General features: G+C 35.4%; 1 protein-coding gene and 1 long non-coding RNA gene across 2 annotated transcripts in view; one reads left to right on the forward strand and one right to left on the reverse strand.

Annotated features, from left to right (window-relative positions):
• The window catches only part of LOC106626003 (serine-rich adhesin for platelets-like), a 168,750-nt gene that overhangs the window by 80,771 nt on the left and 61,572 nt on the right, over positions 1–26,407 (forward strand). The window contains 2 exon segments of the mRNA XM_070111967.1: positions 19,461–19,581; positions 21,448–22,341. Coding sequence (XP_069968068.1) covers positions 19,461–19,581; positions 21,448–22,341 — 1,015 coding nt within the window.
• On the reverse strand, positions 1,883–4,061 carry LOC118682086 (uncharacterized). The gene is made up of 2 exons (XR_004977747.2): positions 3,467–4,061; positions 1,883–3,391 (listed from the first exon to the last, which is right to left on the reverse strand). It is a non-coding gene; the product is annotated as an uncharacterized lncRNA (long non-coding RNA).

The following is a 26,407-nucleotide window of genomic DNA, read 5'->3' on the forward strand; positions in this document are numbered from 1 at the left end:
GGCTAATTACATTATTAATTATGATAAATTTGGAATTGTTAGTGAAATTTTCTCGTACGCGTACTAGGGTGGTTCAATTTATATGCACATGTTTTTGGAAGATAGAGTTTTTCTACAAAATATATACAAATTTAATAATATGCAAAATTTAATTAATCGGCACATCCACTCTGGTCTTTAGAGTCATTCAACAAGTTTTTTAAAACATGATTTTAATATTTTTACCCTCCAAACTACTTTTGAGAGTCATTTTGTCCTTTGTTTCAAAAAATACCTAGTCCACATTAAATATGGCATGAAATATTTCAGAAAATTTGACTGAGAGTCGTCATAGCTCAGAATTTAAAAGAAGACAATTTAAGAAATTTGAAATTTTTTGAAAAGTGAGGAAGGTGTTTTGAGAAACCCATTTCTGCTCAGATTGTCATATTACATTTACTTTAACCTCTTTTATATTTTTTGAACATATCACTATATTTGAGCCCCCACATCGACTTCTTTCAAACTAATCCCAAGCACGTAACAGTAAGTAATGCTATATTAAATTTTTTTTTAAAAAGTTTGTATACTTGGGAACTCTAAAACATTGACCGAAGTGAAGGGTAAATCGATGAGAAAAGTTGGTTCTTTCAGTAGATTTCTGATCAATTTTCATAGATTACACTTGATAAAAACCGACACTGCCTTTTTTTCAAAGTATACTGTTATAAATAATTACATAATAATTTTCCTCCATTCATTTACACACATTTATCACAATTACGTTTTTTAGGACAAAAGCAAAGAAAGACACACACTCATCAATATTTACATGTAATCTTCAGGGGAAAAGAGGCTCAAACAATACAGATTATAATATGGGCTTAAATGAAGACTGTGATAACATCGTGGTTTCAAATGACAAGTACATATTATTTGCTTGTTTTTGTGACATATGAAAGTGGGTCTGAGAAGGGTCTGACAGTGAGTAGTGTGCATAAATACTTATAAGATAAATGCAACGAGAAAGAGTGTAAAAAGTGTTGAACCGACACACATAAGCCAGCAGGAAAGGGATCCGTGGGCAGCGTTGCGAAACGGTCGCTTAACCCTTTGGTCAACACTTGGATTTGAATATGATTTTGCTTTAAATGTTTTTTATTTTCTATGCAAAAATCAAAATAAATTGCAATAAAAGCAACGTTCCACTTTATTCAGTGATTTTCTAACAAGCCAACTTGAAGGGTGGCACAGCTCTCCCACCACACATCGTGGATGACTTGAGAAACGAGCTATAATATATACGAGTATACATGTGTATATGTACTTCTTTGAGTTTGTTGATTCGCTTGTGCGCCGCTGCATTTCTGTGCAGTGACCATATCATAGGTGGTGTTGCCATAAATCAAAGCGGGCGCATTTAACACTTGACAGAAGTGGAGCGCAGAGTTAAGTTAGGTCCAAAAGCCGCGGCCATAGACTTTTATTACACACTGTTTGTTATATGCAACCAAGAGAGTGCTACGCGAATATTTAATCAACCTCGTGTCGCAAAGTAAATATCATTTAAGATTTGACTAACGAGTTCCAAACAAAATTGAAAAGAGTTTAAATAAAATTAGTTGACCCTGCGAACTTCGTACCGTCCATATTGGAATAAAGTTATTAGTTAATAAATTAAATAAATTTTATAATGAATTCTACACGCTTATATACTTAATTATATGGTATATATATACTTTTCTTATAAATTTTCGTATTTCTATGGTAATGACTTGTAAAGTTGTTGTTGTTTTCCGTTTGGAGAAAAAACATATAGGGCCGATGATTTGCCGACTCCTGAGGATCAACGTACAACTGATCATACGAAAAAATATGGCAACTCAAGATTTATTACACACACTTCTAATGATTGGCCTTGAGATTTATTAATTGTTATTGCGAATGTCGAACAGCAAAATGTACAAGTTTTAATTCAAAAGGAAAGTGAGTTGGCAGTAGTGGTATTCTTGGAAAAAGCACATCTTTGCCCTTGAACTTTCCTATGATTATAGTCGTTTCAATTAAATTTTTCATAATTTTTTATTAGCTAGACTTGTTCCATTACACAGTTTTGGTTGATTCAGTTGCGTAACATAATTATCACAGAGCCAACCTTTAACTGCAACTGGTAATCCTGGCGAATCCAATGAATTAAGTAATTCAATCGGATAATAGACTACTTCATTTGTATCTATTGACTTAAATGAATGTATTTGTCCATCAATTTTACTTTGAATGTTTATATTCAAATCATCTACATCCTAATTTTTTGCTGCTAAAGTGTCTCGTTTGCTCAACACAGCATGATTTTTACATTTCACACCATTATTTGGGAGCATTTTTAATATTAATACTTCCTTTAAATTTGTGAATTGACAAAAATTTGGTGGAAATGAAATAAGGCCAGTAGAAGCTTCAACAAGAATTCTACCATAACCAATGTCTACTAATGCTTTTGAAAACACTCCTGTCGATATCTTATTTTGCAACTCCACTCGCATATCGGTTGTTAATTTGAGTTATTTTACTTATATCTATAAATTTGATGCCTTCAGGCAAGCATTTATTTCATCAGCAGCAGTTGATCTGGGAATGACTGGCAGCGTTTGGCGAAAATCCTCAGACAATAGATTCATCGCGCCTCCGAAGCGTAAATCTTTTTATATTCGATCAAGTGCTCGGTTGTGAGACATCGTACACTCCATCTCAGATAATTAATTTACAATTTTGTAGCACTTTTGCCATTGCCGACGTTTTGCTTATATTATGGTATATGTTGGTTTATATATTGTTTGCAACTTTAATGGTAGATTAAGCGCAGAATGAGCAGTACGTCCACCTTCTAACAATGTAGCAGCAATCCCGGATGAAGCGAGTGCCAGTGGTATTTGACCTTGAGACGGATTGTCTCTAAAATTAATGAAATCAAAAAAGTTTTACCGGTTCCACCGTGTGCATCAAGAAAATAAATCCTCCATCGCTATCACTTACTGCTTTCGTAATAGTTACATAAGCTGTTTTTGCTACCGATTTAAAAGTGAGACATTGCTTTGTATGGATTGACTCAAAACATTTATGACATTTTGTCGTTCTTGTTCAAATTCATGATTGATTGTATCGTAGATGGATCGATTGGCTCTAGGCAATCGTAATTCCCGCATCATCTTGCCGGACATTGTCACACACAAAACGTGTAACGATATCATACATCATACTGTCTTTGTATGTGTTCTACAAATTATGTGGATTTGATGGAAACCTGGTTGAAATAACGATGACAAAAAGTGATGAATTTGATACGAAGTACATGAAATAAGAGCATCAGCGCGTATATAATCTCAATTATTATCATCCTCCAGTAATTTTAAACCTTGAAAGTACAATATTGATTCAATTAATTTTCAGAATTTTCTAAGAAATAGATTTGATTTGAAATTGTATTCACCATCAACTCCTAGCAACAATGCTCCTGCACGGTGGTAAATTGTCTTTGAATCTGATTGGATTTGTATATTAATATGTTATTCAATAACACAATAACAAATGTTCGGGATGTTGGTCTCGGTAATTTCACCTTTCCGTTCATGCATTACTAATCTTGTCGGGTTTAGCCGAAACCTCAAAGCATTGCAATATGGATAAATAGTATTCATTTTTCCAAAAACAACCGATTTTTTTCCAGCGTAAGCGATTGTTGCATCATATATAAACGCCAAAAGTTCATAGGTATGGGTTCTTCCTAGAAGCTGATTTATCTTACTTGAGAAAATATCATCCTATTTCGAAAACTCTAGCTCTGACTTTGTTTACGCATATGTCGCCCGATATTTTGACGCCTTACTGGTGGAATTTTTAACAATATACACCACCTAACTTCTAAACTCACATCCAATCACACAAATCACGATTTAACCTCTACATTATTATCAAAACAACGTCAACCGCGCCCAATACTTTTTTTCAATTTTAAAATGAGACGAACAAACGAAAACAATCAATCAATCAAATAACTTTTTCTGTTACTTAGTTTTTTTTTATTGGGTTTCGGTGCTGATGCTTCCTTGTCACCAAAATCTGAATCAAATTTAAACACAATGAAAAAGAATTATTCAATTTTTTGCCGGCGTTCCGAAGTTATGCGGGAACATTACGCAAATTAATTTCTATATATAAGATAATGAATAATGATGTAAATATTAATATATATTTTGAAAGTTACTTCCTTCTTTCTTCCATCTTTCAGAAAATATTTGGGGGACTTTAAATTAAGCATATTTGGCAATAGAGTTGCCAACTATCAAAAAATTAGAATCTGAAAGTATTGCTAAATGTCTTCAAACTTATAGAGCATGCGTATACTATCCTTACAGAAACTATTCGGGCAGCCTTCACTTAGACATATTTTGGAATAGAGTTGTCATTAATGATAACGGTGGTACCACTTGCATTAGAAAATTATTAGAAAAAGTATTTACGTAAAAGTAGGTTCTGAAAAAGCTCTAGAAAGTATTCGATGAAAAAATATTTGGTCCCCAATTGAACTATATTTTACCAGTGTTGTCATCTGTTTAAGAAATTTTATTATAAAATGTGTTTAGATAGATAGATAGATAGTGATTGAGGTATGCACCGCGACCTATGGTCTATTGTGCCCTCCCCTAAGTCACAGCGACTCATCTAGCCCTAGCGTATTGATGAACTCCAATATACTGCTAGGCGCCAATGAGGCGATGCGATCCCTGTTTGGAAACATGGATCCCAGGGCCTTGACTCTACATCTGCAGACAGCTGTGCAGTCCATTAGTAGGTGTTCTGGGGTTTCCGACTCCATGTCACAGAACCGGCAGTTTGCAGAGGAGACCAAGCCCATGTTAAATAAATGCTTGTTAAGCCTGCAATGTCCGGTGTAGAACCCGGCCAGAAGTCGAAATTTGTTCCTCGGGAGATTGATTACGGTTTTGAACCGTCTGAAGTTATAGCTCCCCAGTAGCTACTTGGCATGGCGCATGCCTTGGAGGTGTTGCCAGTGTCTCTCCCTGCCTGCTCTTTCCTCTCTACGGAGCAGCTCCTTAATGGTATGTGGACCCACCGCTACGCACGGTTCTGGTCCTACCATGTTTGTAGAGGCTGCAGAGCGGGCCAACTCGTCAGCAAGTCCATTTCCTGCTATACCCCTGTGACCAGGCACCCAGATGAGGTGCACACTGTTGAAACTTAATAGGCTGTTCAGCCGTTCTATACACTCCTGCACTAGTAGCGATTTGGCCTCAAAATCCGAGATTGCTTTAAGTGCTGCCTGACTATCGCTGAGTATGGCGATGCTCTTATTGCGATAGTCGCGCTGGAGGTTTATTTCTACACACCGACTTATAGCATATACCTCCGCCTGGAATATGCTAGGAAAACTTCCCATGGGAATGGAGAGCTTGGTGCGTGGTCCTGCGACCCCTGCGCCAATCCCCTCCGCCGTTTTCGAGCCGTCAGTGTACCACTTGATAGTACTGTTCCTTAGTAGTAGGTCCAGCGTGGAATCGTTCCATTCTGCCTTACTGCCAAGGGTAACCCTGAACTTCCTAGTGAAGCTTACTGTTTTGGTAATACTGTCCCTTGGAAGAAGGACCAGTGGCATTGCGTCACTTATGGCCTTCATCTGCTGGGACGAGATTACCTTCCCTTTGCCAGACCCTTCTGCTGAAATTTGAAGCAAGGTCTGTTTGGCCGTCTGCTCGATCACTATATGTAGCGGTGTTAGCTCCAGCATTACTTCCAGTGCTGCAGTCGGACACGTACGCATCGCGCCCGACGCGCAGATACAGGCAAGTCGTTGCAGCTTCGATAGTCGAAGTCCTACCGAGGTCTGCGCTGCTTTGGAGCCCCAGGCCACCGCTCAATGTGTTTAAGTATAATACAAAGAGTTCAGAATGAGTCCAAGAAAGTATTAGGTAAAAGCTTTGCTTATGTATGTATATTTATTTCAGAACATAGTTGCCACCTGACCAAAAAGAAAAACTCTATAAAATATTAAACAATGTGTTTAAATTCAAATGGTTAAAGAATTCCCTCCGTAAAGTCTTCAGAATTCCATTCATTTAAACATATTTAAAAAAAGAGTTGCCATGAATAAGAATTTTTTTTTTAATTCTTTATCTACTATTTAAAAATTAGCTTTTTTAATATATTCATAATCAACAGATTATTATTTTTTTTTTCGCCGAGACTATTCTTTAGGCTCTATAAATTTGTATAATAATTAAATAAATAATTAAATAATTATACTAAAATTCATTAAATTAAAAACAACATTCTCAACCGAAGTTCGAACTGTGAAATTCTTTGTCAATAATAAAATATATTTCAAAATGTAGTCACTATATGTTTTACATATTTATATTTTTCCTTTTTATTTCGATTTTTATCGCAATATTCACCACCGCTTGCAAACGAATTACTGTCTTTTAACAATGTTTTTTATTTTTTTATTCTTTAGTTTTATTGTTTTACATTGCAGCGCAATTTTACCACATTCAATCACTGCGGCTCAGACTGCCGGTCTTTTATTTCGTCTTTCGCTTGCATCCATATTTTTGTTGTTCTTTTATTACCTCCATTACCGTTATTATGGCTCACTGCCAGCAAAGCTTTACATAGAAGTTGTTATTGTTTAGTAAAATTGATTTTTATGTTCTTGCACGACATCCATTTGACTAATAGTATTTGCAGTTCTTGTTGTTGTTTTTGCTTTTCGTTTTTCCTTTTCATTTTCGCAAATAACTCGAATACATGGAAACTTACTTAAGACAATTTATGGGATTTTATTTCTATACAAATGTACTGATCGTGATATGTCTACCAGCAGTAGTTTTATTAGTTTTATTGATAAACTTTGATTTAATATTCCATTTGAATTTTTCTTATTCGCGACTCACTGATCGCTGAACTCAATATTTACTGTTGTATAGTATGTAATTTAAATTATTGTTAGTTAAAGGAGCTTAACTCTTTTTGGTCATAACACTTCTTTAGTAATTCATACGAAGACTAAACGGCTTAGAATAAGTAAGAATCCAAGTATTATCTTAGACGTATCTTCAGTAGTGTATATAAATTCTCCATCTCCCTTGATTCTTATTGCAAATTGTATGCATTTTCAGATAATTGGTCGTCGCTTCCATACACCCAATAATTTTTAACGCATAATGAGAACCTACAATTTGTTATTATCTATAAAGATATACCTATAGACAGAGAAAAGACAGTTTCTTTATACACGTTCATCTTAAACCAGAACCAAAAATCCGTTTCACACAGAAAACAGGAAGTTTACTGATTTTGTCTTTCGATAGTTAGGGAAGTCGTTATTTGAATAAATCTTATTCAAATCATTATTCAACACTCTAAAACCATGATTTACGAGTATTAGTTATAGGTATAAGTATAATCGGTTATCTTAGTATTTGGTAAGGGTTCCATTCCAAGTCTCCAAGTATTCAATTAATTATTATTGGCATTTTATTTTTGGTACAAAAACAATTGATATAAACAACATTAAGGAGTTATATCCACTTGCAACTCAGAAAAATTTTTTATTTTTGGATTTTTTTTTTCAAGAGGCTTTTTATTTTAGATATGATTTTTGCAATGTAATGTGTTTTAAAAAGCGGCAATTTGTTTCCATAAATTTTGGACTCCTTTGCTTTCAAAGACGATTTAATCATTGGCTTGTTGATTACCAAAACTTGTACCTCTTTGAAATAATATTTAACCACTGATACATTTAACATAAACTTAACATAATATACGTATTGTATTAAATTAAGAAATTAAATACTGAATAACAAAAGAAAATATTGAATTTTTTTAGTTCGGATATTAAATTATTTTCCTGTGGTACATTGATTACCAGTTCGATTATCATTAATCTCACCTTTTGTTGGAACAAGTTTACTATATGAAAATTTATTATATCTTCAGTTAATGAGATGCTTCTATACTAACAACAATAATGATAGTTGAAAGAGTTTTTGTTTTAAATTTCTCCATTCAACACACAAAAGAAAACCAAAAATAATGTATACGAAATGTGGATGCTCAATAATTTTGGGGCAAGTGCCAATGTCAACCAAAGCGCCACCCATTTCGTTTAGTTGATTTTTTTGTTTTTCTTTTTGTTTTTTTATTTCGTGGCTTTATCGTGAAAACATTCTTAACTTGTTAACGATGAATAATTTATTTATACATTTTTACAACGCCCTACGCGTCTGCGCATGCGTTCACTGATCAAGTCGAAAGCTCATTTTCACTCCTTCGCATCGCTTCATTAGCAACCGCATGTACACAAATGATTGTCTGACTTAATGTGCGGCGTGAGTGCATTCTCGTGACTATGTGTGTTGTGTTCTCGATTGTGAGCTCAATAAATTTCGAGATAAGCAGTTGTTAATTTTTAGAAAATTGATTGTTGAAAAGAGAAAGTTCTTGAGAATATAATTATAATAAAAACAACAAAGCGCATACAAAAGAATGTAAATTGATAAATATGTTAAGGGAATAATTTGGGACAACGACAAATATAAAAACCCAGACGAATTTCGGTTTTCGAGAAAGGTAATTAATGCCTTAGCTTACTCTGAACTTTTAAGTATTTTTTTTTATGAATATATTTAATAAAATTATAACTGCCAATGACATTAAAAAAAAAACAATAATGAGGCATGACATAAAAATGTTGCTTGGAAAAAACAATAAATTTTCTATTGAAATTATGTATACAGAAAGTTTCAGAGAACTCTAGTTAGCTTAATTGATGGCTGAGCGCTTGTTTACTTGTTAGCCGAAAAGTGGCCGCAAAATGTCAACAACATAATTTATCACTCCCACATAACAACGGGAGCGGCATGTTCACAGCGACTTGCAACAAATGGAACCAGGTTCGCACGTATCTATATATATGCCAATGGGTGTACATATGCCTATTATATATTGCTTTTTTATGTATACATAAATGTCTGTATATTAGAAAAAAGGCGGCCAATCCAAATCTTTTTTGGGTAGAAAAAATTGTCACACCGAAATTCTTTAACAATTAAGAATAGCTACAACGCCGAGTAGAAATATCGCAAAAAATAAAACTAGCAACCATTTTAAAAGCAACAGCATGTTTTGCCGTTGGTTGCTGTCAAAATTGTGAAACATAAAATGTGGCAACATTTTTACCTGCTGCGTGTTGTACACTACGGTTTTTCTTCACAATGTGCGCGCCTTTATATAAACACACATATTTCTATATATATGTGTGGTTGGATATATTTATATTGTATATATATATTTTATATATATCGACTTACATGACATTTATTTCATTTGCGTGCTTGTAACTTTGAAATTTCGACGCGGCGCTTTTACAAATGTCCATAAAGCCGCTGCTTTATAGCGGCAAGCGATAGGCCATAATATTGTCAATATTATTGAAAGCATATGATTTTTGATCATGCGTGCGTGCCTTGTGCGTAAGCTGACATTAAGAAATGGGCATGATATGTGAGAAGTTGAGCGTTGTTCGAAATATGCAACAAATGTTAGACGTATTCCACACTAATGCATTAAGTTGCATGGTTGCATCGTGAAAAACTTGTATTTGAATGTATACTTCAAAAACATTTTATCTTTATTATAAAAGTTTATTGGATCCTTCAGAGATGACATAATAGTTATCGTATAATTAAATGAAAATATCAAAACATTGCGCCAAATCCATCTTTTTTGGTATATTTTGTTCAAAAAGATGACTTATTGGAGAAACTTTGAGGTTAAGTGCAATTTATTAACATATGTCCTAATAAATAGGTGTGGCAAATTTTTACAACAATACCGCCCTATTGTTCTAATACAGGATTGTATATTTAAAAGCAGAAATAAAATGTGGTGATAAGAGCGGACCAAACTGCCTTTGTATAGACAAACTCGTGTTTGAGTACTTGTGATACTAAATCATATAGCTTTAGAAATTTAACAAAATCATAAACCTTGAAAAAATTGAGTTAAATGTTGCCTACATTACGGCGGATTCATAGTTGTTAGCGAAGACAGCCACTAAACACGATAAAATTATTTGTGTGCAGCAAAATCTGAATTATGGATTTAAGGAACAATATTGCGGCATGACATAAATTCTACAGGGTTTTTCTTTTTACTAAACAATTTCATGTAAAACGAATTAAGCCCTCGAGTATATCAGAAATACAATCTAGTCATTTGGAGTCGACTGAAAAATTATGAATTATTTTCCTTTTATACTTTTGTTTGGTGGTCCTTAAAAGACAAATGAAATATTTTGTAAGTCTATCTCCTGATTTGAAGTAATAGTTTAAGTCATGACGCAGAATATTTCAAATATAAATTACCTCAGTCGCCTGCAATTTATTTAAAATATTCATGATCAATTTGTAGTACTAGACGGATTTCTTATTTATATGGGTCTGAATTGATAAGCTGAAGTTCGAACTCTACGCAATAAGTCTTAAATTTTTGTAACCGATAAAAGAATTTATATCTCGTATTTTGGATAATAAAATGGTTTGCTTTTATTGAAACCCCTTTTCAATACAAAATCGAAAAAAGTATTTACAAAATCAGCAGGCACACACATCTACATCTGCTGGTATGCAGATTACATTGCATTGCAATATGCCACAAACACAAACAGGTCGTCACAAAAGCATTCCACACCCACTAGTCGTATTTGCCGTGATTGTAACTGTCATCTGAAGTGTTGGCATCCCTTTGGCAACAAACGAATTTGTTTGACCAATTCATAAGCTCAATTTTTCTTTTTTGCTGTCAATATAGAGCACACTGTGCATATGTGCCCCAAATACACACAATTGACAATTTAGGTGGGCGTCGATGGAAATTGTGTCAGAAACCTTTTCATTTCACTTTGCACTGCAACTGATCCTACAATGGTTCACTGACCGTATCAAAGACCCGTCTAGGCCAAGATGTTGCCTGACCAAGTCAAACTGCAGCAAATAGGACGTTGCAACATTTCCACACTGCACACATTTACACACTTCCACACAAGTAAGAGAGAAAACGCAGTGCGGTGAGCTTAATTTACATAATCAAGCGTTAATTGCGGAGTGGGCGGTTATCTAATATATATAAACACATCTGTTTGGTTGTAAATATGTATGTAAATAAGTGTGCACCAATTTTGCATTTCGATTACGCCGCACCACTTGCTGACATATGGCCTGTTTTACTGAAAATATGTACACATTTGTGTATGCAGGTGTGTGAGTGTGCATTTTATGGCTGTCAATAAATGTTGAAATTTGAAACTGTAACATCGCGAGCCGCATACATGCCCACACCGCAGTAACCGTAATAATTATAGCCCAAAAGTCAAAATGCCGCACTATGGCGAAGATGTAATGAGGAGAAGGCGTTGAGAGAGGGAGAGACGAAGATGACCACAAAACTGCGGCAAAGCGAAGCGCGCTGTGTCATTTGCTTACGCTTAATGAAGGCATTTCGTTGAACGTCCCGCGGTTAATTTTGCGTGGGTCGACCCTATCATCAGCCACCGTAACGTCTTGTGTTGCAGCTTTTGTTGTTTGTTGGTTGTAGCAATCATCGTTTTCACTCTCACTTGACTTCTGTGCTTCTGTGACTTTGGCGCATGCGCGTTGATGAAACGAATCAATTTGCTTGGACCACCAACACCTCAGTGAAGATGGGTTTGTGGCAGTTGCTGAACTTTTTTCATGTTGGAAAAGAGTTAGGCAAGGCCATATGATTTAGATTTTATATTTTTTCTTTATATACATTTCCTCTACTTAGTGTTTCAACTGAAATACTCACTTCTGATTTGCAGACATGCTTTTTCTACAATACTCTTTCGTTTCTATTTGTTCTTTATTAAATAATTCTCGCAAATTACGAATCTCGAAATTTCTGTATTTTAAAATGCCCAATTCGGGATCCCGAAATATGTGTGAATAGTTATTATTTAACGAAAATAAAATTATTATATTCTTTATTCAACTCAGAACCGCAAAATTGACAAAAACTTTAAAAAGATGTGTCAAAAGTTGCATACATTTCGCCTGTTAGCGAAGACAACCACCAAAGGTGGGTAAGTTTAATTTGTGTATTGCTAAATCGGAATTATAAATTTAAGATTCGATGTTGTGATATGAAATGACTTCTAGAGACTTTTATAATAGCACATTATGTTGCACGTAAAATAAAAGTTACCACAGTATGTAAATACATAATGAGTGGTTCCTAAATAGATACTAGTTGAGAAGTAAATACAAAACCCATTAGAAGTGCACCATTGCCACCTTACTTTAACACAAATTTAAAAAAAAGTAATGACTCTTATAAAAGGGTTTTAACTCTGTTAAATAAAATGAAGAGTATCCAACATTTAAAGTATGGCAAAATTGGTAGCTCTAATCCTACTTTAATTTAATATTATATAATATGGTTTCGTAAAATGTTATCTAATGGTTACTGGGATAACATATAATCAGCGATCAATGATATAAACACTATCAAATTTTTTCTGAACAGTAATTTTCGTTCTTACGCGATAGGTGGGTCCGAGTGGTTGCCGTATAAATCGAATTCGCGTAAGTCGGGTTCAACTGACTATAAGTCCATATAAAGTATGTTTAATCGGCTCCTCCGATCCATCTTTATATTTAATTGTTTAGTGATATCGACCACTTTTTCTATTATGCTATGGATTTGTTCAGGATCTGAAACAGATTCTCCTTGGGTTGCAGTGGTGAAAAAAAGGACACAGTTTTTTCCAGACACCATTCAAAGTTTTTTGTGAAAGTTCACTCCAAGATGGTCCACTGATTCTTACAGCATCTAAAACATTGATTAGCTTCCAAAAATCTTTAACAGAAAGCTCATAGCTTCATGTAGATGTGGAAATGATCGCCTTGTGCAATAAACTTTAAAAGTTTTAATGACTCCGTGGTTCATTGGTTGAAGCAAACTAGTAGTGTTTGGTAAAGTACAACTTCCAATCGTGAACCGAAATTAGTTAGAGGTGCGGGAGGATAGCCTGGTGCATTGTAAAATAGTAGCATCAGTTTAAATGGGATTTATTTTTATTGTCGGCAACGTTCGATTTCAGGAATAAAATGATGGCTAAACCAGTCTTCAAAAAGAGAAGCTGTCATCCCAGATTTCGCATTAGACTTCAAATGACAGGCAAAGCAGCTTTGGATTTATTTGTTAAAGCTCTTGGATTTTCTGAGCGATAAACTAAGAGAGGTTTGAATTTACCACCTTCTTCCATCATGAGTTTTCTGGATAGAGAGATGTAGCTTCCTTATCAGCGCTTGCTGCTTCTCTACTCTCTGCGATGCTTTGCCAATTACAATGATTCTTAAATCAGCTGAACCAGCCTTATACACTTCATTTTTAGCCGCCACCGCAGCTTCTTCTTTTAGTTTTTTAAAATACTACTTTTCTTGAAAGTAAACAAGATGAACAGGACAATTTTGACTTGATTATCACATCATGACTGTAGCAATTATTCCATATTGTGCGATAATACCATGACGCTTACGGGTGATACTTGAATTCAAAGATTAGGCATTTTTCACAGCGTTCATAATTCTTCTTGATTTTTTGTAACCATTCCGACTGTTGTTTGGGGTAGGTCAAATTTCTTTGTCTCTCTCGTGTTTTTCCTAGGTTTACACCACGGAAAAGGCCGGAACCATTGCACCAGTGAAGGACCGGTTTTTTAACACCGTTGGTAATCGCGTGCGAGTCGAAATTTTTTTACTTTTTTCTTTAATTGGATAATTGATCAAATATTTTGATTATATCCCAAAATTCGCATTTTATATATTGTATGTGATATACTTGTATGATATATTTCATGTTCATCATTTGGCTGAAATACACTCAGAGGTTTGCTATCTCTTGAAAGAGACTTCTTGTTTTAAAGAGATGCATCTTTATTTCTTCGGATCTTCGAGTCTGGGGTTTTATATTTTTCCGCAGGCCAATAAAAAATAGCGCATGTGAAACTATGAATCATACAAAATTGCACAATCATTTTTACACACTCCTCTTTGCACTTCCGGTGTAGCACAACACAAAGCAGCACACTATTGATTACCAACAATTAAATGTTGACGCCATGGGCCAAAAATTCAATACAATTTTTAGCCACGCATTGAAGGCAGTCAAACGTAGAGCGGAAATTTGTCGCCAATTGTCAACTTTTTCTCAAAAAGGTTGAAAACAATAGTAGCAGAATGTCAATGGGAGCCGACTTTGAACGATTTGTGACGATTATCGATCGCAGGCAACGATCAATGAAAGAATGTTTCCACAAATGTGTATTTCCCAGACAATAAACGGGCACGTCGCATGCTGTCATTGGAATCGCATTTTGGGTCAATGACAAAAAACAACAACAACAACAATAAAATACGCGCACAGAAACACACATAAATCAGGCATTTAACAATCGCATTGCGAAATTAGCGCTAAACAAATTTGAGAATGCAAATCAAATCAAAACGATCGCAAATTTCTGTATTGACTATGAGAACACACACACGCGCGCATAAATGGACTTTAGCGATATGCGAAAATTGTTTAGCGCAGCGGGTGATGCGCTGCTGTTTCGAGGTGCGTTCATGCGAACCGTCGTTGGCGATCGAACGCATGCGGGCTCTACATAAACAGCTTGTTAGTAATTGTGCGCTTGTGTGTGTGTTATTTTTGCTTTCAATAAAAGTTTGGCTGATATGCACACACATGTCTTTCTTTGCCGATCGGCGCCGATCAAATGATCAGATGACAAAATTGATCATTTTCAATTTGAATAAATTCAGAGTGTTTGCATACATGTATATACTTGTATGTGGGTGTATGTGTGTTTTTGTGTCTGCATTTAGGCGTACACACCGTTCACAGCGCGCCGCTTTGTGCTGAAGCAGAGATTTTTCATCGTTTTTCGATCATGTTCGTTCACTTCATTTTATTATAATTGTTTTTTGTCATTGTTGTTGTTGCAGTTATACTTTACTGCATGTGTAGCTACGGTTGACTAGCTGGAATTGATTTATGCGCCAGTTGGGTGGTCGCGCACCAGCGCAATCGAACGCGCCACCGCTGCGCCTGGCGAACGGACACACACACGGTTCGACACAACCCACAAGTGTGAGTGAACGCGTTGCAGGCGTTCGCCGATGCGATGGCGTTTGCTGTTGAGTTTTTATTTTAGCGGACTCTTGATTTTTATTAATTTGGATTTTACTTGCCGCGCTGCATGTGAATTTGCCAGTTTGGCCTTTTCATTTTGTTCTCATACATATATAATATCCCTTTGTATGTATGTATATTTCTGCAAGTGTATTTGCGTGTACACTGAATATTAAATTCTTTATTTTTTGCTATTTTTGTGGATGATAAGACCTGTAAAGTTCACCTATAGAGAAGACAGCATAATATATTTGTCACAGTCATTGGTACCGTATTCTGAGTCATTTTAGAAATATCCTTCTTCCCTTGTTTTGGTCCAGCTGATTATTTGGCTCATAAATAGCGGGTGAACATTCCTTATATGAAATGCACTCAAGACTAAATTTAACTCGAACGGGTCCATTTAAGCTGCACACACAAACCGAATCGATAAAATTAATGTGTGTTCATCAGCTGTTCGTTTACGACTCTAAAGCTTTATTTGGCGATTTTTATATATTGGGCCAATGGACTCATGACGTGTTCCCGAAGCTAACCTTTTAATTAAAAAAAAAGCGCCACAGAGATAAATGCATAAATTTTTGACCGATTCGGATTTTTGTGTGATTCGGTGAACGCAACCAATCTAGGTCAAATTTGATCTGCAGTGTACATGTATATTTTTTTTTTGGTGATCACTAACAGATATAGAATTATTATGCTGAAATTTGTTAGAGTCGCTTGTTTTTACCTTTCTTGTTGAAAGTTAACCGGCTATTCATAAAACTTCCGAGATATCATGCTGAACTTTGGTACAAAGGACCTATCGGAATCTAGATAAGTTCTAAATTGAATATAATCGGTAAAAAATTCAAGACAATGTCAATACAACGGTTTTCTATTTATTGAGTTAACGTTACCAATCATATAGCTATCAAGCTGAAATTTTTTATCGTCGGCTATATTCCCGTTTAAATCCATTTTCCGTGTAACGGTTTAATTTTTCGTCCAACTTGTTCTTCTTTGACTTCTTTCAGTAATTTTTATCAAACCGATTTTTTCTTCTAGACTTTCGCAAGTCTTAAAATATACATATTATACATTTCGTGGATTTCGTCTCATCTCATGTAACGGTTTTCTTCGTAATGAGCTAATTCCCATACATTTTTGTTTTGTTATGTCTTTTTACCAACAATTTTTATGTGGGAGTACAAAATCCAACCCGTCGTATAACGGAAATTTAAGCTCCCGATTACGAGTATATAGAAAACCAATCGGAAGTTTCAAAAACGGGCATGGCTAGACGAAAAACACGCCTAGTTGCTACATCTAAATTTACTAAGTCAGTTCTTTTCTTTTCAAAGTACAGAAGTGAAAAAAAACCACCACAACTCTCATGTCCAGGAAAAATTTGTTATTCGATTTTTGTTTTGGTTCAACACAGGTGCCCGACTCGGTCATTTGTTATTATATTAAAGCCAAACAAAATTAGTTGCTCCTAGCAATGTTTTCGCGGCGTTGAATGTTGCACGTCAGCGGTAATTCGTAATCGGCGTCTAGGCTTGCAACCAAGCGAACATTTCGCTCCAGCGCATATATGATGTGCAAATTAAAAGCGCCGCAACCGCCGAGGCAATGAAATATTTGCAACAAAGTAAGCACAACTCACCAAAAATTTATATAAAAAATGTAAAACTAAAAAAAAAACTTAAACTCCATTTCTATGTGGCAGCAGGCTACGCAGATTGTGGCGTCGCGGCTGAAAACTTTTTAAAGTTTTTTATTGATAAGTTTTTTGTTGTATATACCTTATTGCCTCGTTCACTGCGTATTAGCTAGATGGATGGCCTCACATTTGCCGCAACTGCCAAAACACAAAATTGGTAAATTTTTGATTTTACATTCCCTTGGGGGTGAAATTTTGCGCTGGTAATTTTTTTAGATTTTTTTTTTTTAACTTTTCATAAATTTTTAGTTACTATTTGACTCATATTTGCCAGCACTTTTTTGCTTTTGCAATAATAACTGAAATTAGCAAAATTGCCAAAGTTTGACTTTCATGATTCATCTGTAATTTTGCATCACAAACCAATGACTGAACACACGCACACACAAAAACATACCTGTATATTTGTATGTGTGTGAGCGTTTGGAAAAGTTCAAACCGACGAGCAAGCGCGCCAAGACTCGCCCGTGTGTGTCAAGCAAAGTGTTGATAGTGTTGAACGCCGCGCTTTCGGCTGACTCGTCGCCCGCACCGCCCCGTTTCTGTGTTACAAGCACACATATTTACACATGCATTCGCGTACGTTCACAGCTAATAGTCGTAGACATCTCCATGCACTAATAAATGTTTCATATTCCTCCAAATTGTTGTTGTTACGATTATTTTCCAACGCTGTTGTTGTTGCACTGGTTTTAATGCATCGCTTTGAATGCTAAACGTTTCGGGAAAACCCAAAAAACCAATAAATTTTTTTACACTTGCGGGTGTTGTTACCGTAATTTCAACTGTCGACGAAAGTTAGTTGCTGCATGGCATTTTATCTTTTCGCCAACACCACTACACAACAACAACGGCAGCAGTCGCGTTATGGCATGTGCATTTATTTTGGTAGCACATTACCCGCATGCCTCTGCTTTCGCTTCCACACTCTCATCCTTCCTCCTGTCTTTCCCTCTCTCACACACACATATATCTCGTGCCTATGCAACTCTGCTTGGCCACTAATCTCAATGCCGCTTTTTTCGCCAAACTTGCAATTGCTGTTAGCTGCCAGTGTTTTTACTGTAATTTCTAAAGCTTTTCATTACTCTCACTCGAAGGCACCGTTATTGTGCTTCATTTCTCTTTCAACGACTGGCGTTTGTCGAATTTTTTTTCGCGGTTTCTTTGTGCAACACAGCGCCCTCGTCGCACTCGTAATATGTAATCTATTCAAATTTCTTGGCACATGATGTAAAAATCCACACAACTACATAATATTTGAAGTGTACAACAAAAACACTCTGGCAAGTTTTTTTTGTTACAATTGTTGTTTTTCAATCCGTTTTGGCGCATTGAAAACTTTATAATTTTTGCTTATTCGATTATGTCGGCGATATTTCCGTAATTTTTTCTTTGTTGTGTTTTTCGTTTTTTGTTTTTGTTACTATTTGGGAGCAAGCGGAAAGCAGTTGCATGCATTCTTGCCTTTGGCGGTCAGGTTAAATATCAGAAAAATCAGACAATAATTGACAGGCATAACATATGAGCATGTGCTCCGTCTTGTCTACATACATACTAACATCCTTACATACATATATTAATGCATCAGTATTTGTGTTCACTGCAGATTTGTATGGGCGAGTGGTGTGACTTTTATATTGATTTAGAGCGGTCTACGTTTCCAATTATTATATAAAGTTTTATAGCATAAGAAAGGGGATTTAGCAGTGAGAATGAATTAAACTTTTTCATAAATAATACACTACATAATTTCAAATATGAGGTATCAATAAAATTTCATACGTTTGTATTGGATTTTGAATAGAAGTGTTTGACTTTTCAAAAAAAGGAAAATTTTTTTATTTCCAAGCAATTTCATTTTTTAATCATTTTCAAAGAGATGGCAACTCTTTTGAAATTATCCCCGACACATTTTTTTCTTAAACTTGTATTGTTTGAAACTATTATTATAATAAGGTAATTGTTTAAGAAAATAAATAGGTGGCAACTACCTGCAAACATTACTTTTCGTTTGATATCCAAATTCCTTCTTAAAATTATTAGCAACTTTCCTCTGACAGGTTTTCAGTTAGATATCCATGACACCTAATACCCAACCATCGGCGAACATTATGCAAATCGGTTGATATAAAAATATAAATATTTTGCTATTCTCTTCAAAAATTACTTTTAGCTTGATACCCAAATTTTAATATTATAATTATTCTAAACTTAATTTAATAAAATATTATGAACTTACAAGAACATGCTACACTTCTCAAAAATATTGAAAAATGCCCTCGGAAAACTCTTCAGTTAGATATCAATGACACGCATCATCTAACAATCCAAAAAAGGCATACAAATCGATTTGGTCCTCGCTTTATTATAAACACTTACATTGATAGATTTGTATTGCCACCTATCTGGTTATTTTCTAGTTAAAATATAAATAAATAAATTGTTCTAATTCATTTTATGTAATTGTTAAATTTATTTGCAGAATGTCCTATGGCGTAAAGGATGGCCACTTACAACACCAACAGGCGAAGTTATTCTACATTTGGGAGCTCTTGATGATGCCTTAGTACGACCAAGCGACTTATACTTGTGCGTTAAAAGTGGTAAGTAAATATTTTATATACAGCAATCTTAAAAACTGAACTTTGACAAATGCTGTGCGGAGATCATTGATCATTTATCTCGGTCTTAAAATATGTATTCACTATTACTACTTAGAACATAAATGCCCAAAAACAGCCAATAAAATAGCTCTGTCATCTAACTTAAATCGAAATCCCACTAAATTAAATAGATATATTTTGAAAGCGAGTTTTTGAATTTAAATCAGATAAATATTCTAAAAATCTGGCTATAATACCAATTTTGTGAATTTAACTCTCAACAACACTCATATACGAGATGTGTTCAAAGGAAAAGGTGAATTTAGATTTTTCGCGGACGCTGTACATATGTTCATTCAATTAACGATATTTTGTTTTTGTTATAATCGGACACATTTGTTTATCATGTGCTTCGATTAGTAGTTGGTTTTCGATAACAGAAAATGTAATCGACGCTTTTGTGCTCTTCGATTTTTGACTTTTGAATGAAATGGATCAAAGAATATGTATTAACTTTTGCGTTAAAAATGGAAAAAAGTGCTCCAAGGTACTTAAAATGTAGACTGTGGCATTCGGTTAGTCCACTTTGTCTCAAAAAAGTGTATATAAGTGGTACAAACGCTTTACAGAAGGCCGAGAAGATGTTGATGACAATGAGCATCCTGGAGGTGTGACCACGTCAACAAGCGATGAAAACACCGAAAAAGTAAAAAAAAATTGTTCTTGAAAATTTTCGAATCACTATTAGGGAACTTGGCATATCTATCGGCTCATGACATTAAATTTTCTCACACCTCAATCCTCATTCGTGATTTTTTGGCTTAAAACTAAACCGTAATCATGCCTCAGCCACCTTATTTACCATTCATGGCACCCTGCGACTTTTCCCTATTCCCAAAACTGAAAAGACTAATGAAAAAAAAAGAGTTTTACCGCAATTGATAAGATGAAGTCAGAATCGAAGAGCTGATGGCCATACCGAAAAGCGAATTTCAAAAGTGCTTGGAGAATTGGAAATAGCGTTGGCCCAAATGTTTTATATCCGAGGGGGATTAATTTGAAGTGGAAAAATTAGATATTGTTGAATAAATAAGAAATTTTCAAAAAGATTCAAAATTCACCTTTTCCTTCGAACACACCTCGTATGTAAGTACTGTGGAGCTATAACTATTTAAAATTTGAATGCACATTTTTCTACGAATTCTATACAAAAAAAATTATTAGCAATTTTGCTATTGCACAATCGCCATTATAGAAAATGTAGTTTCGAGAAAAACACGTTTGAAAATTCAGATGTAAACCCACGCGCTCTAAAGTCCTTACTTTCTCACTCTTGTACCTTTCCAACTTCATTCCATTTCGGAAAATTTCTTTACAAGCACATTCTTTGATATCTCTAGATTGGAATTATGCAAAACACCAGAATCGAGTACTTGCAACCGTCACACGGGTGAACCCCTTAATGCACAAGTGGTAGTATATACAATACATAGACGCTTTGAACACAGTATAATGCTGTATACTTCACGAATGCTAAAAATCAATATATATGTATGGTATGCCCACGCCATATTTGAGAACAACTGAGCTCTGAGGTATCTTCGCGAATTATAGGCAGTGGCACTTGGGCGCTATCTTTGAGCAGAAACTCTCAAGAAGAAATATTTGCCAATAACTTTGACTATAGTTTAACCACTACACCTGTTTGCAACTAGCAACTAGGCGAGCTTCACAATATCATATCGATCTATCGTTAAATCCTTTAGCTTTATTTTGCACAGATCCCAACAAACATTAAAATATTCAATAACATAAATCCAAATAAATAAAATCTATCTACAATCACTTTTCGTTTCATTTGCTTAGTGGATAAAACGAAAACGCCACAATTGCATGTGGTTTGGCGGAACGCCTCAAACGGCTTACAAATACAACAACAAGCACAACAGTCACACGCAAGTGTAGCGGCCACATTTGCTACCTGCGACACAGCAGCAGCAGCAACAACAATTCAAAGTCATTGCATCGATTTCAACGCAACAACAACTACAACAGCAATTGCAACCACCCCACCAACCCATTTAAGCGCATTAACACTCGAAATGTTGACGAGTGACGAATTGCCGCAATTGTTGCAACACTTGCTGGTGGGCGTTGAGCACAGCATCGAGCGGGTCTCGTTGAATGAGCTGCAAATGCCCGCCTCGACGACAGCAGCAACAGCAGCACCAGGGCCGTTGGCATCGGACGAGGCTAACAATAATGGCAAAAGCAATAACAACAACAAAAGTAGCAGCGGCGGCAGTGCAACCAACAGCAGCTTAATGCGCTGCAGCAACAACAATACAACAACAAATTCACCAAAATGTGCATTACGACGCAGCGAATTGATCACCAAAAACAAAGTCCTCAACAACAAATTCATGTTGCGACGCCTGACCAATCGGCAGGACAGCATGAATTCCACATCGTCGGGACAGAGTTGCGGCAGTAGCGGAAGCACCTCCAGCGATGAGCTATTGCATTGCAACGGCAGCCATCACACAAGCTACAACAACATCAACAATAATAATAATAATAATAATATCACCTCGCCGAGCGGTACTGCCAACACAGTGGATCCATTGAAAATGTCCGCGGGCTCAACAAATTCGGCAAGCACCTCGCCGGCATTGCCACTTTTCTGTTTGGGCAATTCATTTCCGCACATCGATAGTGACGAGGAGAATACCGATGAGAAGCGCAGCGCGCATGGAGAAGGTGAGTGGAAATGTGATTTAAAAGTGAATTGCAAATATTTGATTGATTTGTGGTGTAGTATATATCTATGAATGTGTAGCATGAATGCGCGAGCTTAAAACAAAAAACTTAAGACACGAACCTTTTCACCCATCATTCTACAAATTAAGATTCAAAATAATTAACTAAGATTGTTAAACTAAAAGGATTTATAAAGTTTGTATTACTTATTTATACAAAAATCACTTTATTAGTTGTAAATTTTTATAGGACAATTATGGTTGAAGGCAATACCATATTTATAATAATTGTTGCCTACATCCCGGCGCGCGGATAATTAAGACAAAATGGCAAACAATTTTGAAAATGTATATGAAATTATATATTTGAGTAATACACTCTTGATACGAATATAAAAATTCTTTTTAAAGGTCACATATATAAGTAAAAGGATTTTCCTTACAAGAACTTGATTTTAATCGCTCAGTATATATGTATGCTCACGTCGGTACATAGCTAAATACTTTATATGATCTCCAACATTTTTTACTGGGTGTTACAAACTTTGTGGCAAACTATATATACCTTTTTAGGGTACAAGTATTTTTTTGTCGAGCTTGCTTATAATGACAAATTATTGCCAACGAATCTAGTATTACAAGCAAAAGTATGTAAAAGAATATCTGGATACGGAAATTGAAATGGATTCAATCACCAACCTGGAACCTGTATTATGTATGTGAATGAAGCTATAACTCAAATATACAATACATCCCACATAAATACGAGTATATATGGATAGAAAAGCCAATGTCTTCATTTCCGCTTTTGTACTACAATTTTGCGCTTGTTAGCGCCAGCAATTTTTGTACGTTTTTATCATTGTTGCAACATTGCTTAGCTCACATGCTGCAAAGAGCTATGTTGTTGCTGTATTTGTTAGACGTTGCAAGCCAGCATATTTTTGGCCTGACATTGTTGCTTGTCATTGCTGGAACAATTTATTCATTTGTCGTCTTTTAATTTCACTAATATTTGTGGCGAACGTCCGTGGCAGCAACTAGCCGCGGAAATATGGTGGTTTTGTAGATTTTATTTAAAACTGCATTAATACAGTTTTAAATGCACCAGCGCTGCACATTATGCAATTTGCATATCTTACGTAGTTGCAAGCAGCCCGCCTGCCCGGGACACCCTGGCGTATGAGTGACTTTTTTAAAATTATGACTCGCAAAGTCATAAATTCGATGTTTGGTTGCAAGAAAATTCTTAAAACTTAACAAAAGATGAAGAGCATGAAATAGGGAGAGTTAGAAAATTAGGGGAGGTAACGAAACAGTTCGAAAATTATAGATTTTTATAAACAAATCGTTTTTAAAAGCAAGGAAAACTAAAACTTTACCAAAACAAATAATTATTTTTAAAATTTCTGCCTTCCCGCTTTTCCCCGCTCTCTTCTCTATTAGCAATACCTTTCATTTGCATATCTGCACATCTCTTAGTCACACCTTACCCATCTAAACTGCCTGTTTATTTTTTTGCATAGAAGGCGTTGCACTCATTGCCTTTGTTTGGTCGCGCAACAGGTGAGCAGGTGAGCATGCGCACAAACCAGACGCTTTCCTTTGCCATTGCGACAAGCGCAAGGTGAAGTATTTATTTGTTGGTCGTAAAACAAATTTGATTGATTGATTTGGTCGATTGATTGATTGCTTTGGTAATTTTTAAATCAATTGTTTTGCATACGTACTACTTGCCGCTTGCCAGAGTGAATATGAAAGGAAAAGTTTGCGATATTGTTGGAGTGTCATTGTTTTTTGCAGTTGCAAAACAAAGCAATAATAACGGTAAATGAAGCGCAAACGTAAGTGAGTGTAGTGTTTACGTTTGTTACCTATGCACTAAATATTATTTATTATATATTTTTGTGTTGGGGTTGCCACTTGGTATAAATGTTCACTATTTTGCATACTTTTCGAGAAAGTGCACTTTTAAAAAAATATTTTAGGGATATTTAATTTAATTGAAGTTAATAGCTTTTCTTTTGTTGTATTTATACACTCGTATAAAGCTAAGTTTCTCTAGAGATATAGGCTCTTAGTGAGATTGTTTTTATTTTGAGTTTAAAAACAAATTGAATTATCTTTTTATAAATAGAATCGTGTGCGATTTTATGTTTATTTGTCTTTCTCACATTTTATATCAAATTCGCCTAAATGTAGGCAACATTTCTGAAGCAATTTTTTGGTATACACTATGTATTATACCCAACCGTCCCTGTGCTGAATAATTGCACTCGTCGTTTTCTCTCCAAGAAGCTGCTGATTAGTGAAAACAGCGGATATCGGACCACTATAGCATATAGTTGTCATACAAACTGACCGATTGAAATAAAGTCCTTGTATAGAAACTTTTTGTATTTAACAAGATATCTTCAAGAAATTTGGCATGAACTATTGGCAAAGACAATGCTACAAACTCCAAATATATTGTACAGATTGACCAATCAAAACCAAGATTTAGTTCTCTTTATACCTTTCTATGCTATAAGAAATTCAACTGTGAAAGGTATTATAGCTTCGGTGCAACCGAACTAGTTACGAAATACCACCACAATAATCTCGAACCAAGACTAAGTGTAGATGAGGTCAAAGCTCACCCTTATTTTGAGATCGAATCTGAGCGACATGTGTTGTTTCACTTTGTTGTTGGAATAATTTGTGAGAATATAGATATAGGTAAGTAGTACAGCTGAACACATTTGTGGACTAAGTTCGGAACCAATTTTTTGGACTGGTTGTTACAGCTCTTGTCGAAATGTGAAAGAGTGTTAAGCAAAGTATGTAAATAATGAACGAATTCTCTAAATTCTATTTTCTTTGGTTTTTAGGAACTCATAGTGTTAAGTAGCTTGTATCTTTAACCAAACATAAAATAACTATCTACCTCATAGCTTTTAACACAAAATTTAAACGTTGACTTATTGTTATTTAAAAATAATAAAAACATAAAAATAAAATAACAAAAATAATAAAAAAATAAATGAATAAGTAAAAAAAATAAGGTGGATTGTACGCACCGGCCATATAAGGTGATTAATAAGTGAAAGGGAAAACATTTTACATTGAACTTCCGATAATCAAATTTGGAAGAAAGCACTTAAGGAAGTAACGAACAAATAAAAAGAACAACAAACAATATTATGGCTATGAAATTTAAAATAAATAAATAAACGCTTAAGGCTCAGCCACAGACTCTCACATAATTTCCGCGCCGGATTTTCATCTTCTACTCAAACCAAGTAAACGTCCTCATGCAGCACTCTTAGCTTGGGTTTTTGTTTTGGTTTGCTTATGCGCAAATGACCCGGCGCTTACAATTATTGTTATCATAATTTGTATTGTTGTTGTTTTCGCTCATAATAATATTCACTTTTTCGCAGCAAGTTGGTTCTTTATTTTGCTCGCTTTTTCGCTTTTTCAACGCCCATGTTTTGCTTTCGCATTTGTTTTTGTGTTTGTTTTTTTTTTTCTCTTGCAAGGCAAACAAATCGCCCCAACACATTGCCCAGTCATTTCGTGCCTATCACTCGACGCGTATCGAGCTAACAACAACAACACCACCAACTAAGGCCGGCACCGACGTCAGCGCCGCCACCATCATCGGCTTAATAACCACGGCATGCCTCCCTTTACCACTTAGCGGTCCTATCTCTATCTGGAATTCGTTGTGCGCCTGGCTCGCACTCGTCGTTCATCCAAATATCGCCCGAAACGCTGCGTCGGCATTTGTGTGGCACGAAAAGCGCATAAAAGCGCTGCAGAGCACCAAATCAGCGCATTAATTTTATTAACAGTCAATAAATCTGTGCAGCGCCACAATGTAGCGATAAACTAAAACTACAACAACAACAACAAATAATAAATAAAAATAAATGCAACAACAACGATGGTAACTGCTGGCAATTGCAGCGATTGCTTAAAATAACGGCGCAATACTACAACCGTTTTAGGAGAAACAATTGCAATTGGCAATATTTTCTCGAAAAAATATCGATGACTGGTGTTGCGGCGCAATGCGGTGGCAC

Source organism: Bactrocera oleae, chromosome 6 (genome assembly GCF_042242935.1).
Source record: "Bactrocera oleae isolate idBacOlea1 chromosome 6, idBacOlea1, whole genome shotgun sequence".
In the NCBI taxonomy this organism is placed as follows: Eukaryota; Metazoa; Arthropoda; class Insecta; order Diptera; family Tephritidae; genus Bactrocera; species Bactrocera oleae.